Raw genomic sequence first — 16,425 nt, 5'->3', positions numbered from 1 at the left:
TATACTTTATACCTTTAATCAGCAATGAACAATTAGAAACTCCAGCTTTGTTATGTTTCTTACCATCTATTATATTTAGAATGTAGCTGGGCCTACGATCATTCCATACAATTGCGGAATATGAATTTGTAAAGATTTTCTTATCACACAAATTTATAACTATAAGGCATAACTCCAGCTGCCAGGGAATTCAGAGATCACTGTTGAGTTGAAATACAACCTAAATGCAGAGTAGTGGCACACACCTATAAACCCAGGAGGATCATTTTGAATTCAAAACCAACCACAAAGTGACTTCAAGGTCAGCCTGAGTTTTGTCTCAACAAAAAAGGGTTGGGGATGAAGCTCAGTGATAGAGTGCTTGTTAAGCATGCACAAGGCCCTGAGTTCATCCCCACCCAATGCCACAAAAACTAAACAAAAAACAAAAATAACAAAACAAAACAATTCAACAAAAATCACACACAGCTTAAAACTATGTTACACAATCTGGTACATTTACTTTGCAAACAGTTTTTATTTTCCATAATTCTGTGCTCTTAATTTGGTAACCTATATGAAATTATTAGGAAAAAATAAAGTATAAATAAGTAAACATTGAGCTACTTAAGGCTCATTATCTCACAGTTTACAGTATTACAGTTAATAAAATCATGATGATATATTCTGTCTGGAATCTATCTGCCCTTGCCTGCCAGCCTAAAACAGTTTTCCAGATAAACAAGCACAGGATCAGGAGAACTACCTAGAAGAGATGGCTAAACATAAAACAATCATACTACTGGAAAGCCAACTATAAACATAGGCTTCATTGCTATTAATTTTGCAACTATAAATATATCATTTGCAAAGGAAAACTAACCAGCAAAGATTCACTAACTACATTTAGTAATGCTAACAAAATGTAGCTGCTAAAAAAATGTAACTGTTATGAAAGACCGCTGGTGCCATGCATTTTGTGAGTTACATAGTCTCACATATCTCACAATGATCCTATAAAGTAAAACAGTTATTAGGCTTAGAATGTGGTACTGTCTGATTAACTAATACGCCAGCCACCTAGAAAGGCTTTATGTTTTTCTATCACAATGTGTAGAACACATTTATACAGTACAAATAGCTGCACTGAGACTGACAAACTTTTTCTGCAATATGCCAGATATAATTTTAGGATTTTTTTGGTTGTACTCTCTGTTCCATTTAACTCTATCCAGATAGTCTCATCTGTGGTTGCAGGACAAAAAGCATCCACAGACAAAACATGAAGGAATATGGCTGTTTTCTAGCAGATTTTTATTTATGGATATAAATTTGAATTTTATGTAATTTTTACTTGTGATACAGTAGTCTTGTGATTATTTCCCCAAACATTTAAAAATACAAAACTCATTCTAGCTTATACATTACTATTTGCAGGCTGTAAGTGGGTCATGAGCTTTATAGTTTGCCAGATCCTAAATGTAACCTAAATCACTAACTAATGAGAATAGCCAATTACTAGAAGTTAAATTCCACAGGAAAAGAAACTTGTCTATTGCTAGCACTGAGAACACTCTGCTCAATATACATTTGCTGCATGAATATTTCGCTGGGACTGCTAAATGTGCACAAATTATCAATATACTATGTTCCACTCAAAATTATATATCACATAATATATTTAAGAATGAATTATTCAGGAAGTTTCGCAAATATAAATTTCAGATAAGGAAATCTAAAACACAGCAAATTATTAGAAGCATTAAAATGTATGTTAAAACATTTAAATTCTAAAAATAAAGTAGAAATTGCAAAAAAGAAAGCACTAAATGCTACATGAAAAAAACCCCACAGTTTTGAAAGGCAACCAATAGAAAAGGTTTACAAGTGATAAATGTCATTGTCATTTAAAAAAATAAAGAAAACAATAAACAGCATATTAAATACAGTTGAAGATAAAAGTGAACTAAAAGGCTGTGAAAATTATCTGGAATATGAATAACGATTTTCAGTGTGTGTTCCTTTATTCCTGTTTTTTTTTTTAAAACACAAAATGCAGGCTAACTATTATGAAACAAATCATGGTCCTATTATGTCCACTTGGTGTCCCTTACCCCAATAAATGAGGAAGGGCAACTTTCAGAAATAACAGCCAATCCCCTTTCACAACAAAAGACATGTTTTTTATTTTTTATATAAAGTGACATGATGAAACAACAGAAGTCTAAAGGCAAAAGATATTCTACGGAACAACAAAAAATGATATTGTAAAACTGTGAGCCAAAATAAGGCCTTGTTCCTAAATCTATTCTTATTTTCAAATACAGAAAACATGCTACCAGGTATTAGCTTACACCAATGACCCACACAGACCCACATTACTCCCAAGTCATTCAAAAATCAAAGGATATGTGAGCTTCTTGGAAACACAAAGACTTTCTAAAGCATAAACAGGGATGTAAATAAACAACCAGTCAACTCAATCTTCTTTCTTATATCTTAAATACTGATTTACTATAAAACTCAACTGAAGAAAAGGTATGAAACAGTATTTCCTTTCCCACTTCCTTTCATAATAACCCCTCTTCCACTTTATAAAACAAAGCTCTACCTAAAGTCCAAAAACCTTCATGATCATCTGAAATACATCTAAAACCTCTTTTGTTGTACAAAACAGCTTATACCTTTCCAAATTTTATGTATATTTCTGTCAAAGTAAAGCATGGGCTAAAAACTAAGTATTTTAGCTGGATGTGGTAGTACATGCCTGTAATCCCAGCACTTAAAAGGTTGAGGCAGAGGATTACCATGAGTCTGAGGCTATCCTGGGCTACATAATAATTTCTAGGCCAGCTTAAATTACATAGCAAGACCCTATCTTGAATAAAGAAACAAAAACACAAACAGGTATTTTGGGCCACAGTAAAATGTGACTAATTCTGTTATACTTACAAACAGAAAAGCCAAAGTGATTAAAATTTGCAAATTTACTGAGAGAATTTAAAATCTGTTGTGCCTTATCATGACCACATAACAAACTAAGCTTAAAACCAAAGTCATATTTTTCTGTATCAGAATTTTACAATGAAATGATTACTATGAAAATGCAAATTTACATCTATACTGACATAAAAAACAGACTTTTACATATAGAAAACAGCTTAAATATATGAACTGGCTTTGTCAATTCAAGGGGGATGGGGCTGTAACCTCAGTTACTCAATAGGCTGAGGTGGGAGAATTACAAGTTCACAGCTGGCTTGGGCCACTTAGTAAGACTATCTAAAAATTAAAAAGAGCTGGGGATGTAGATCTGTGGCAGAGCACTTTATTAGCATATACAAAGCCCTGGGTTCAGCCCCAGTCTGTGTGGAAGGCAGATACGGAAGGAGAAAGGAAAAATTCCACAGTATTGGCAGAAAAACTGTTTAATGTAGTAACTTCTGCAATTTCTAGCTAAAAAAATAAAAATTCTTAATTATGACAAAACAGATGCTGCAGAGGAAGAAAATACAGATATAAAGGGAAATTTTCTGAGAAACATTATTTTTCATGGTGCGAGAACTCACACCTGGGGCCCTACACATGCTAGGTAATCACTCTATCCTTAAGCTACATCTCTATCCCTGAAAAAAAAGTAAATTTAAAAGTCCTTTAAAAAAAAAAAAAAGATTCCCAGGACCCTCCCCCTCCAAAAGTCAAAAACACAACAAAGTAATTAAATACTATTAAATTGTTAAGTATAGGAAATATGTAAAGAGTAGATTATGTCAAACTGCCTGAGGTCTGACCACATACGATACAAGGCTAAAAGGAAATAGGAACTCATATATTGCTAGCAGGAATGTCAGACATTAGCGCCTATGAGTTAGTAAATTTGTCAACAGCTGACAAAATTACATGTGAATTTGCCTCCTGAAATTGCAAATGCAATTTTAGGAATCTAGCTTACAAATATACTATACAGATATGTCAGATGTATGCATATTACAAGGTTTTTTATTAAGGCATTACGTGTAATATAGAACTCATATATCTATCTGTTTACGAACAGGGGGCTAACTGAGTATCTAGTATACCCATTGAGTGGGATACTACAACACTAAAAGGAATGATAATGATCTCTCTACAGAAGTATCTACAAAGTATACTATTAAGATTTTTTAAAAATTTTGTTTTGTTTTTTGGTACTGAGGATCAAACATACAACCTCACACTTGCCAGGCAGGTGTTTAGGCTACTGAGGTAAATCCCTAGCCCTAGTAATTTTTTTTTTAAATGTGCAGATATTTTTCTAAAAAGGGTGATATAAATTCCAGCACTCAGGAGGCTGAATCAGGAAGATGACTGTGAGTTCTGGCTAGTCTGGGCTACTTAGTGAATTCAAGACCAGCCTGTACTGTGTAGGGAGACCCTGTCTTAAAAAGACAGACAAAAACAAAAACAGTGGTATATACTTATACTAAAAGTAGTAATAATGAAAGGTTAAAACGTAATTTTTAAAACAAACTGCCAGTAAGGAGAAAAAGGATCACAGGAAATCTGGACAAAAACTAGTGACCTCAGAATAGAATTTCTTTTGTTGATGTGACATAAACTATGTAAATTTCTTTTACAGAATTATAAATTAAACCACAATGAAAAAGTTTCTTAAAATAAAAAACTAAGTTAAAAAAAGAACAACTCTCCATTCAGTTAGAAAAATTACCAACAAAAATAAGTTAACTTCAAGTGATTTAACTACATTCCTAGTGAGATACGTCTGCTGATGCCACCAAAACATCAGAGATATAAGGAAAATTATTCTTAAATAATTTTATTGGTATTTATGTCAGTATTCATACCATAAAAATATTTATATTTTTAATAAGACCAAGCAAGTAACTCAATATCATTAGGAAATAATAAATTCAAAAGCCATAAAAATGACTGACAGAATTCTGGGAGGCTGAGTCAGGATTCCAAGTTCAAGTCCAGCTGGGCAACTTGAAGAGACCTTGTCTCAAAATTTAAACCAGGGCAGGATGAGGTGTGGGCATAAATAAATTGTGTTAAAATTCAGCTATGTGCTGAATACTGATGTTTTGGTCAATGATAGACTGCACGTACAATAGTAGTCCCATAAGACCATAAAGGATGAAAACTTACTGTCACCTAGAGACAGAACAGCCAACATAATTTACTTGTAGTGATGCTAGTGTAAACAAACTTACTTGCAACCAGTTATATGAAAGTTTAACACATACAATTAAGTACAATATATAATGCTTAAAAATGATAACCATAACTATGTTACTGGCTTGCATATTTACATTTTTCCTGTTTTTAGAATAAACTAGTTATATAACAGAATTTTAAAAAATGTTTATTATATGTTGTTACATCCCACAGCAGCCTCACACATATGTTTACTGCATTTTTTGATCTACATTGAGGCCAAGTCTGGAGACTGACCTATTCCATCCAGTTTTGTGTATGTACGTGCTATAATGTTCATGCAAGGAAACGGCATACAAACACATTTCTCAGAATTTATTCTTATTAAATTATTACCTACTGCCATTAAGCAATGCATCACTATATTAACTAGTATCAAATCTAAGAAACCACTGTTACACTTACTATTATTGAAACTGTCACTTATCCTTATAAAATGTATAAATTTCATGTATCAGATGTGTCTTAGACAACATAAAAAGAATCCTTATGAATAAATAGTATTGTAAATACTACATAGAAAAATGGACACAGGATATTAATTGACAATTATCAAAAAGTAAATAGAAATGGACTACATATACAAAAGGTGTTCAACCCACAATAAAAAAAGTACAAATGAAGACTAGATGATACTATTTTCATTGGTAAAGATTAAAACGTTGATCTCACTATGATGGAAATGTAATACAAAACTAACAAATATCTCCACAAAAAAAAAAAAAAAAAGTAGCTGGAAATCCTATTTGCCTCTGGGGAGGGGAAGTTGGTACTGGGCTTACAAATTAAAAAATGTAAGCCTGTCTTCAAGGGGAGTTTTTAATATGTAACTTAAAAGAACAAAATTTTAAAAGCAACACTTGCCTTTTTTCCTTTTGAGGTGTCAGAATCATCATCATCTTCTACACTGAGTAGATTTGCCCCACTACATAGAAAATAAGGGGAAAAAATTTTAAGTAACAATTACAACCTGTGCATTAAATTCAGAAGATTTATCTTCTAGCTCAACTAATTCAAGCAATCAGTAAACTTTTTCAGTAAAGGACCAGATAGTAAGGTATTTTAGGTTTTGCAGGTTATAGGCATGATCTCTAAATAGTCTCATGTTTTCCAGTGTAGTATGAAAACAACTGTAAACTAAACAAGCAACTGTGTGCCAATAAAATTTTTTACAATCAGGTGGCTGAAAGGCAAGATTGAGATCATAGGCCACAAATAAACCTTATTTTTTAACTATGAATTTGGTGTATTTTCACTCATTTTTCCTTTCTGTCTCTGACATTTAAGGAAGCAAAACAGAGAAACAAAATACAGCATATCAAAAGAAAATACAGTTAAAAAAATCAACTAATAAAAAACAGCACCTTAAAAAACCAATATTTAAAAAATACAACCATGATGATCAAAATCAAACACATCTTTCTAAAGAAAATTTTGTTAGGTATTTTCTAGTAAAATTCTAGCTATTTATTTAAAAAATACAAAATTTTGGTTTACAATTTTGACATACAATCCAAAACTCGTTAAAGTTAAAAATTCTCTTATATTTTGTAAAAATGTTTGAAAAGAGTATACTTTCTTTCCAGCTGAACTTCATAATTAATTTTATTTTTTCACAACTATAAAAATACTAAATGTAACAAATAGTTAAAAAAATCACAAAACAAAACAAAAGGATCATAAAATTGTGACTTTAAAAGAGAGATTTAACTAGTTTAAAGCTCTCCTTCAAATAATACTTCTAGGTACATAAAGTGCTAATGATGAATGGAGCTGTGTTGCCCAGACAGTGAAGCACCCACAGTATTCCGTCAATGTTCTCTGAATGACTTGTGTAAAGTTTTTACAAAATATTTACAATTTTGCAGAATTCTGTGTGTTTATTAATGTTTGTCCAAATTTGTTTACTTGCCAGTGATTAACCAGATCAGTACAAAACTGAAAGCTGCTCAATATGTAGTATACCTCAAGGCATGTAATAAATACTACTGAAAAACTAAAGTTTTTTTTTTTTAATTGGTACGGGGGATCCAACTCATGACCACCTGCTTGCAAGGCAGGGGCTTATGCTGCTGAGCTAAATCCCCAGCCCAGAAAAACTAAAAGTTTTTATACAGTATTCATTCCAACTACATTAACAAAGTGTGATGAAACTTTGCTTAACTTCTGCCTGAGTAAAAATCTGGATTTATCATTTATAGTGGTGTTTTCTCTGATGGCAATCTGATCTAAAATCAAAGAGGTTAGTATGGTCATAACTAGGGAAGAAATACGTAAGATTAAAATTTTAATAAAAAATGGAAGCATCTTAATCTGGGGTTCACTTACACATAATAAACGATGGTTTTTCAAATTGCTGCCTAAACAGAATGCCTTTTCTTTAAAACAAAAGTCCTTAATTTAAACTCTGTTGTATGATAATTTTTAACCACAAATTTACACATAGTATATGCACATATTTGTGTATTTCAAAAGACTGAGAAACATAAGAGCAAAATAATTTACCAATAAAGAACTGCTGTGTCAATGACCTTAATGCTACCATGTAAGAGTTAAATTTCTACCTTTTTCCTGTCACTGAGAAGTAAACCCAGTGCTTATGCACTGAGTTATAGCTGTAGTTCCTTTAAAAAAATTTTTTTTTGTTTTTTAAATTTTGAGACATGGTCTTGTTAAGTATCTAAAATTGCTCACTCAGAGCTTGAATTTGCAGTCCTTCTGTCTCAGTCTCCCAGAATCCTGGAATTATAGGCGTGTGCCACCATAGCCAGCTTACATGTTTTTATAAGAGTATTATATTTTTAAAAATCTTTATACCAGGCATGGTGGCACTCACCTGTAGTCCCAGCACTTGGGAGGCTGAGGCAGGAGGACTGTATTGAATTTGAGGCCAGTCTTAACTACACAGTGAGACCCTGTCTCAAAAAAACAAAACAACAACAACAAAAATCTTCTCACAGAATATAAATTGTTTTTGTAATCAAAAGTTCCATTCTTATAAAACAATTGAGGGGAAAAAATCCTTACTCTTTATCTGTATCTCTTTCATTTTCTTCTTCATGATCAAAGCTCCAATTATTTTTAAAACCTCCATCTCTCTTAGACTCTGATCTAGTCAAAGCTGAAATAAAAACAAACTGAGATAAGTATTCATTAATAGAATGATTCAGTATATAATAAATTTGAGCATTTCTCAAGCTCTTTGATTAATTTTCCTTAATTTGGTTACTTTTGACTTCTTGTAAACTTTTTACTTCCATAGAGAAAAAGAACATGTTAAAATGTTTTTTTTTTTTTTTTTTTTTTTTTTAAGACAGTCATCCATATGAGAAACACAGCCAGGCAGTTAGCCTTTTCCTTAAATTCAATCACCTCTGCATTTTAACAGAAGACAGACAAAAGGTTCTTTGTATTGCACTGTGGTTAATTTTACGACCAGAAAAACTCTAGACCAGAACATCAAAGATGCTCAGACCAATGTAAAAAAAAGAATTTCCTAAGTACATGGCTTAACCCACTCCGCAACCAGCTCCCCTGATGTCACAAAATGAGAAACTCAAAAATGAGACAAGTGACATTCCAAGCTTGCATATGTCTTGGAGTTACATGACAAAAACCTGCTACCCTACCTTCTGGACTTTAAGTCATGAGAGAAGTCAGGCTAAAAACCAGAGCACCCAAAGGGCAGCATCCTGAGGAAACTCATTAAAGAAAAGACAACAGGGATAACTACTGATGTTTTACCCTCGGTTTTTGAGTTGAACTAAATAAAGACAAAATACATCTATCTACCTCACAGTTAGTGCTATAATCTAAATGTTTATGTCTCCTCAAAATTCAGATATTCAAATTTCTACTTCCAAAACGATGGTATTAAGAGGTAAATTTTTTGGGAGATACAAAACAGTCCTTGTAGATGGGATGGATGCTCTTATAAAACAGACCTAAGGGAGTCTGTTTGCCTTTTCATCATTGAAAGATAAAGTCACAAGATGCTACAGATGAGAGAAAGTCCATCCTTATCAGATCCTGAATCAGGAAACTTTAATCTGACTTCTCAGCCCCAGAACCATGAGAAATGCATTGTTTAAAAGTACCCAGAACATACTTACATTACAGCAGCCCAACTGGACTAACAAGAATTCCTAATAAAGTCCACAATTACTAAGAACTGATGTCAGAATTTTCACAACTTAACAAAGCACAGAAAAACTCATAATTAAAATAGCCTTCTCTTTGGTCACAGACGCTGAAGCAAGATGATGAAAGAAATATTTGTAAAGCACTGTAACAAAACACCCAGAATGTACTACCACTGTGGCTCTAAGATCTTTCCTGTTCAGAAGTTGCCCTGTAGCAAATGTGTACTTACCAAATCTAAGAGAAAGTATACTGGGAGAGCTAGGGCTAGAGGATGAAATAACCATCAGGACTATTCAAATGAAGCACTTAAAAATTGTGTGCTACAAATTTCAGACAAAAATTAGTTCATGTTGAGAATTTCAATGTCTGGCCAAGTAAATGTTCTCTCTGTCTCTCTGTCTCTGTCTCTGTCTCTGTCTCTCCCTCTTTCTGTGACATGGTCTCGCTATTGTAGTTCAGGCTGTCTTTGAATTCACTTTGTAGACCAAGCTGGTCTTGAACTCAGAGATCCTCCTGCCTCAGCTTCCCTAGTGTTGAGATTATAGTCATGCAATACCATGTCCAGCTTTCTAGCCTTTAAAAATAATTTAAAAGCCAAAAATCAAAACCCTCTGATGAAAAGATGCTCAACATTATTAGCTAACAGGATAATGTTAATCAAAACCATAATGAAATACATCTCACCCATTAAGATGACCTCTTTTTGTTTGTTTTAATGGGAAGCATTTCATGTGGGAGGAGGAAAAACTGAACTCTTGTGCTTTTCTGGCAGGAACATCAAATAGTGCAACCACTATAGAAAGATCTAGCAGGTTCTCAAAAAGTTAAAAACTCCTAATTATCAACATGATCTAGGTGAATTTGCAAATCTCACACACACACACACACACATATGCGCGCACACACAACAACATTATCCAGCTCTTCAAGGAATGAAATTCAGACACATGCTAGGCAATGGATAAACTCTGAAAATACTACACTTGGTGAAACAAGTAAAGAACAAATATTCAGTAATTCACTTCAGATGAGGTTCTTAGAATGGGCAAATTTATAGACAGAAAATAAAATACAGGTTAAGGGACAAGAGGGAGGAGTGGAACAGAGGTTTTTTTTTTTTTTTTTTTTTTTTTTTTTTTGTCTTTTTCCTTTTTATCGGTACCAAGGATCGAACTCACGACCGCCTGCTTGAAAGGCAGGTGCTTATGCCGCTGAGCTAAATCCCCAGCCCTTTTTAATGGATACAATTTGTGTTTGAAATGATGAAATAGTTCTGAAAATGGATGGTGGATGGTTATACTTATTAGCAATGCATTTGAAAACTTTAAATGGCAAATTTTATGCTATGAATATTTTATCACAGTTAAAAAAGAAAACTTTTTAAGTCGCAGGAAAGCCTCACTGTAACATGAGCAAGCATAAATCCTTTCTAAAAATATGTAAATCATTAATGCAGGCCTCAGAGACATAGAGAAAATGAGTCTACAATCAGAAACATGAAATAGAGGAAGCAATTGACAGATGAAGTTAAAATTTCTTTATATATATACTGGGACTGAAAAGATAGCAAATAACAGAAACAAGATTTTTCCCAGTCAGAAAAAGTTACAAATAAGCAAAAGAGGAAGCCAGAATGAGGCTGTGGTACTAAATTTGAGTCAGAGATACCAATACAAGCCCATGTTTACTAAATACATATACAAAAGGATATATTAAAACATACATATATTTATATATACACACACATATACAAAGACATGGATTAGCATAAACAGCTAGTATTGGTTCTAGAGGTCTAGAAGCAGTGATACCCCAAAAGCAATGAGCATGCAATCCAGTCTCAGATTCTAAATACCATTCTCCTGTGCGGACTAGGTGCTGCTAAGGTAGTGAAGTGACAAACTAATCAAAAAGGAGTAAGGGTGGGGTATATCAAAACATTACAGAAGCCAGCCTGAAAGAACTCCCAATAGTTAATTAAGCAAAGTTGGAACAACTTTAGCAAAATACAAAATAAGTAACATCAGCAATGGACTATAACCATCAAATAAAATAAAAGGGTATCGATAAGGAATATATCTTCCTTATACAAAATTTTGAAGTAATCTATGCACATTATCATTCCAATAAGAGAGAGAACTTATTAAATCTCTACCCCTTCAATATGGTCTGGCCTTGATAATTCACTTAAAAAGATTACGGAAAAGGGAGAAAAACTGATGCAGAAGAAATCCAACAAACATTCAGTCAAGTGATCAAGATTAGAATCAATGAAGATATGTCTTATTCATGGGATATACCCTTAATATAATGACGAAAGTAATATTTCTGATTTTCTTTTCCAGAATTCATAATATCAATTTATTCAAAAACAATAAGGAAAAAAAATCCAGCAAGTACAACTCAGAGCTACAAAATATCTGACCAATATTCTTTAAAATTATCAAGGCTATGAAGAACAAGGAAAGATTAAGAAAGTATCAGACCAAAAATAAATAAATAAATAAATGCCAAATCCAAAGCTCTGGATCATTAATGAAGTAACCAGTGAAATTCAAATTAAGTTGTTAGTTAATAGTACTATAATGAATGATGTTAAATTTCTGAGTTTCAACAAATACACAAATGACAGCTGAGTACAGTGGTCAACACCTGTAATTTAGCACATTTTGGAGGCTGAGGCAGGAGGATCTCAAGTTTAAGCCCAGCTGGGCAACTTACTGAAACCCTGTCTCAAAAATAAGTGCCAGGCATGGTGGCACACATTTGTAATCCTAAGCAGGAGATCAGCTGCGGGTTCAAGGCCATCTTGGGCTACAAAGTCAGTTCAAGGCCCGCCTGAACTGCAATGAGATCCTGTCTCAGCAAGCCACACACACAGTTAAATTCTACCCTCTGTCAGCTCCTTGCCTCTATCCTGGCAGCTGAGTGTAACTAGGACTTGCTATACCTTTGCATCACCTATAGAGTTCCACTATTTATAGCAGTCGCACTGTTTAGTTCCCACTCTTCTAGAGAGCTACTGTCTTGTTTACTTTTCTCTCATTGATGAGACAGAATAGAGGATGCCCAAAATGAAGGAAGGAAAGGTTTATTTAGCATACAGTTTTGGGAGATTTCAATCCACAGTCAGCTGGCTCCAAGGCAGTGTGGCATGGCTGAGGGGCAGCATGGCAGCTGCAGCAGATACCAGAAGTCACAAGAGCAAAAGAGCAAAAGGGAAAAGCACATCTCCTTCCCTCCCTTATATTGTATGCTGGCTACCCACCCCTGGATGGGTGCAGCACTCACACTGCCAATCCCAATGCTACATAATGAACCAATCACAAATGCTAGATTCAGCTGCCTCTGTGACTATGTAAGGCTTTGGAGAGACATTTAAAAATAAACCATAACATTTCATTTCTAGTCTTCTAAAGACTCATGTACGTCCTTTATGTAAAAGACATTTAGTCCATCTCCAAGAGTTGCCAAAATTCTAACAGTTTCAGCATTGCTGAAAAGTTCAAGTCCCAAGTCTCCTCCAAGATCTAAGGCAAACTCTTAGTTATAAACCTCTGTACCAATGAAAACAGTTAAACACTCCAACATACAATGGTACAAGATAAACATTACCATTTAAAAAGGTACAAATGGGAGAACACAAGGGATTAGAATCCAAACAAGTCCAAAATCCAGCAGAGCAAACATTAAGTCCTGGAGTTCCATGCTTAGTATCTGAAACAGTCTGGTTGTGAGCTCCAAAAGGTTTGGATGACTACCATGGCACTTTCGGTGGTTGTAGCGCCCCTGGATTCTCTCTTCAGCCCACATTACTCCCTCCTTGCAGGTTTCCTTGGATGATCCACACACCTGGCTTTTTGAAACTTCTGGGGTGTCCAGTGCACCTTTGGCTTCACATTCACAGTTACATACATTGACCTCTAAGTAACACACTGCCTGGTCTCCCAGGTCTTATGAAATTGGGGTAGAAGCTCTTTTAAACTCAAAGCTCTTGAATTCTAAAACCAGTCCCATGTGGATGATGCTGAGGTCTGCTGTCAGTTGGAGCAGTGGCCAGGCTTTCCTCTCTTTTAGCTGTAGAGATTGATTGAGTGCCTGTATCACTGGGCACTCTGAACCTGATACTGAGAAACAAATTTTCTATGCCACTGTCCTTCTGGAACCTGATGTAGCTGTTACTGCCATTTTGGAACTTTATGTAGCTGTTGCTGCCATTCTGGAACATGACGGTCTGTAGCTTTCTCTTCCAAGCAAAGTCTTCCACTTTTGCAGTTTTGAGACTGAAGAGCATGGGGACCTGTTGCTGCTTGTGATGTCCAAGGCCATCTTTTATATTTTCCTTGTTCCTTCTTAACAATAGAGATCTCAGCTGTATCTTTGCAGTCCATAGCTTTACTGGAGCTTTTTTCCCAACCAAACTCACAATGTTTCAAATCACCCTGGCTCTTTGCTCTTAATTTTCAACATAAATCTGGCTACAAGTCCCCAATAATATCCATGCCACAGCCTCAACATTTGACTGCCTTGAAACTTCCTGTGCCAGATTAGTTAGTCCACTGCCTTTAATGTTCATCTCAGGCAAAGTCTGTGGACATGAGCAAAATGCAGACAAGCTTTCTACCAACTTATAACACCAATCATCTCTAGTCCAACAACCACTGCAGTCCTTCTTCCCAGTAGAAACCTCCTGAGTCAGGTCTTTACTGGTTTTCTGGTCTTCTTGACTTGATGGTTTGTGTGGAGAAGTGCCATTATTCTGATGGGCCTTCCTTTATAGGTTATAATATCTTATTCTTATATTGAATTTCTGGGATCTTATTATATGCCTGGGTGTAGCTCTGTTTTGGCTGCAGGTGGCTGGAGTTCTGTATACTATGTCTGATATAGCCAAAATTCTATTGAAGACAACACCCTGGGGAAGTAAAAGGGGAGGGAGAGTCTTAAAAAAGATGGCAGGAGATATTGTTAATAGTGTATCAGGATGTTAAACCCACATTACACCACTCATACATCAGAATATCATTTCCTTTTCCTATGTTTGGGAAGTTTCCCTTAATTATTTCTGTGAATAGACTTGGTAGTTTCTTTGTTTGTACCCTTGCTTCTTCATTCACATTCTTTATTCTTAAGTTATACATCCTCTTGTCATCTTCTAGCCTTTGTATTGTTACTGCTTGTTTCCTTGTTATTTTTAAAAAGTTTTTCCTTTCATAATCTGACATTGTAAAACTGTCCTCCAGTTTGGATAATCTATCCTTAGTTTCTTTCAAGCAGATTTGCCATCTTTCCATAGAGTTTTTAATTTCCTGGTTATCTCTTTGAATCTGCTTCATGTATTTTATATTTTTTTTGTATTCTTCATCAAATGGTTCTCTCCTTTGAGTTCCCCCTTCCTTCCATCTGTGTCTGCTTCAGGGGTGCTTAGCATCTCTTTTATTAATCTTCTTATATCTTGCTTTATTTGGCTAAGTATTTCACTTTTGAACTCATCTATGAGGTCCCGAAGATATCTCTTTATGGCTACTGGTGCCGTGTCTGATACTGCATGTTTGTTGTTTCTCATTCTCCTTTGTATTTACCTGTCCTGGGTCAATGTTCTCAGGGTTGGGACCTGGGGACTTTTCCTTGTTGCTTCCTCTTTCCATCTTGTTTCTTCCAGGAGGCCCCAGTTTCTTTCTTTGTTGGTTACAATTCTTCTGAAGCATGCTGGCTAGGTGACCCTTCCCACTGCCGTGTGCTAGTGAGTTGCAAACAGGGGCAGCATATGCTGGTCCCTCCCTTCTGAATCAGTCAAGCTGCTGAGGCCTGCACTGTATTACTGTGCGCTGCCTCCCCTCCGGGTCAGTCAAACTTCTGAGGCTTCACTTTCTTAGTGTGCACCGCAGCCAAAAGGAACTGATTTCGAATAACCTACTGAGTCTCAGCCAGGTTGCGTGACCCAGGCCTAGCTCACTCGACCAATCCTGTTCCGGAAAGGAACAACTGACTGAAGTCACTGCTGCCCCTTATACTTGCCAGTCCTGCCCAGTACCAGAATGTCGTTCGCCGGAGCCCCACTTTCTGTGGAATGGCTCCACTCTCGTCACTCATCACAGGTTGATGCAGGCTCCCCGCCAGCTTAGATCTCTGTTTGGCTGGCCGACCCCCAACCTCAGTGTGACGGCGTCCAGCGAGTCGAAGCGGCAGAACCTCAGACAGCTCAGCAAGTCAGACGCTCCAGCGAGAACACTGAACCTGTAGCTGTTACAATAATAGCACCGGGACTGTATGTTTGATTGGTTCTTCTCACCTTAGTTTCTTCTTGGGACGAGAGAATTCATCTCCCTCTGTTCGGGGCTACCCACATTGTATTATGTTGAATTCTAAGTTGACCATCTCAGGGAGCCTCTATAGCCAGCTGTTACCTATCTGCAATCTTTGCACTGCCTCAGGTTCCCTATAAATTTAAAAGCATGCCAAATAAAAAGTGAACCTGTTTCAAGAGTCAAAAAGAGATGACCTTGCATTTATGCACTAAAGGAACTGAGGTTCATATGTAGAATTCCAACAAGGATGATCACACAATTTCCTAATTAACAACACATTAGAATCTACAAATAAGTAGAAAAGTAGTAATTTCATGGAAGTGATCAATCCCCCACCCCAACAGGGCCAGCACATAGTTCATTCTAGTGTTCAACTCACTAGGGGGGCAAGGGATACAGCTCGGTAGCATAGCACCTGTTTGGCAAGCTCAAAGTCCTTAGTTCTAATACAAGTACCAAAACAAAACAAAAACAAACAAAAAAAACTCACTACATAGCCCAAGGTGGCCTCAAACTTGCAGTAATCCTCCTGCCTCAACCTCCACAGTATTAGGGTTTAAAGAGGTACACCACTACGCCTGGCAAAAACAGGAATTTCTAATGAAAGAATAATTACCAAAAACGTGTTTTAAAACTTAAGTTCAGAGGAACTTTGAGTAAAGAAAAAACAAAATCCTAAAAAGTTATTGAAAATTTACAGTGGTACATACCTCTAATCTTAACCACTTTATAAGTTGAGACAGAAGGATTGCCAGCCTGGGAACTCAGTGAGACTCTG

The 16,425-nt window shown here is 35.6% G+C and overlaps 1 protein-coding gene across 9 annotated transcripts in view; it reads right to left on the bottom strand.

Annotated features, from left to right (window-relative positions):
• The window catches only part of Senp6 (SUMO specific peptidase 6), a 125,270-nt gene that overhangs the window by 91,401 nt on the left and 17,444 nt on the right, over positions 1–16,425 (bottom strand). For 7 of the 9 annotated variants that reach the window (XM_063226912.1, XM_063226906.1, XM_063226908.1 and 4 more), the window contains exons 2-3: positions 8,224–8,317; positions 6,061–6,121 (exon numbers count right to left, since the gene is read on the bottom strand). In XM_063226912.1, the coding sequence (XP_063082982.1) occupies positions 6,061–6,095 (35 nt within the window). In that variant the 5' untranslated portion in view covers positions 6,096–6,121; positions 8,224–8,317. Of the gene's footprint in view, positions 1–6,060; positions 6,122–8,223; positions 8,318–16,425 lie in introns of those variants that run through there. The other 2 variants (XM_063226913.1, XM_063226916.1) reach the window with 1 other exon arrangement.

The sequence above is a fragment of the Cavia porcellus genome, unplaced genomic scaffold (genome assembly GCF_034190915.1).
Source record: "Cavia porcellus strain 051 isolate PalLab524CR breed Dunkin Hartley unplaced genomic scaffold, mCavPor4.1 scaffold_16, whole genome shotgun sequence".
Classification (NCBI taxonomy): domain Eukaryota; kingdom Metazoa; phylum Chordata; class Mammalia; order Rodentia; family Caviidae; genus Cavia; species Cavia porcellus.
The sequence above is the reverse complement of the archived record's forward strand: the minus strand, read 5'-3'. Positions and strand labels throughout refer to the sequence as shown.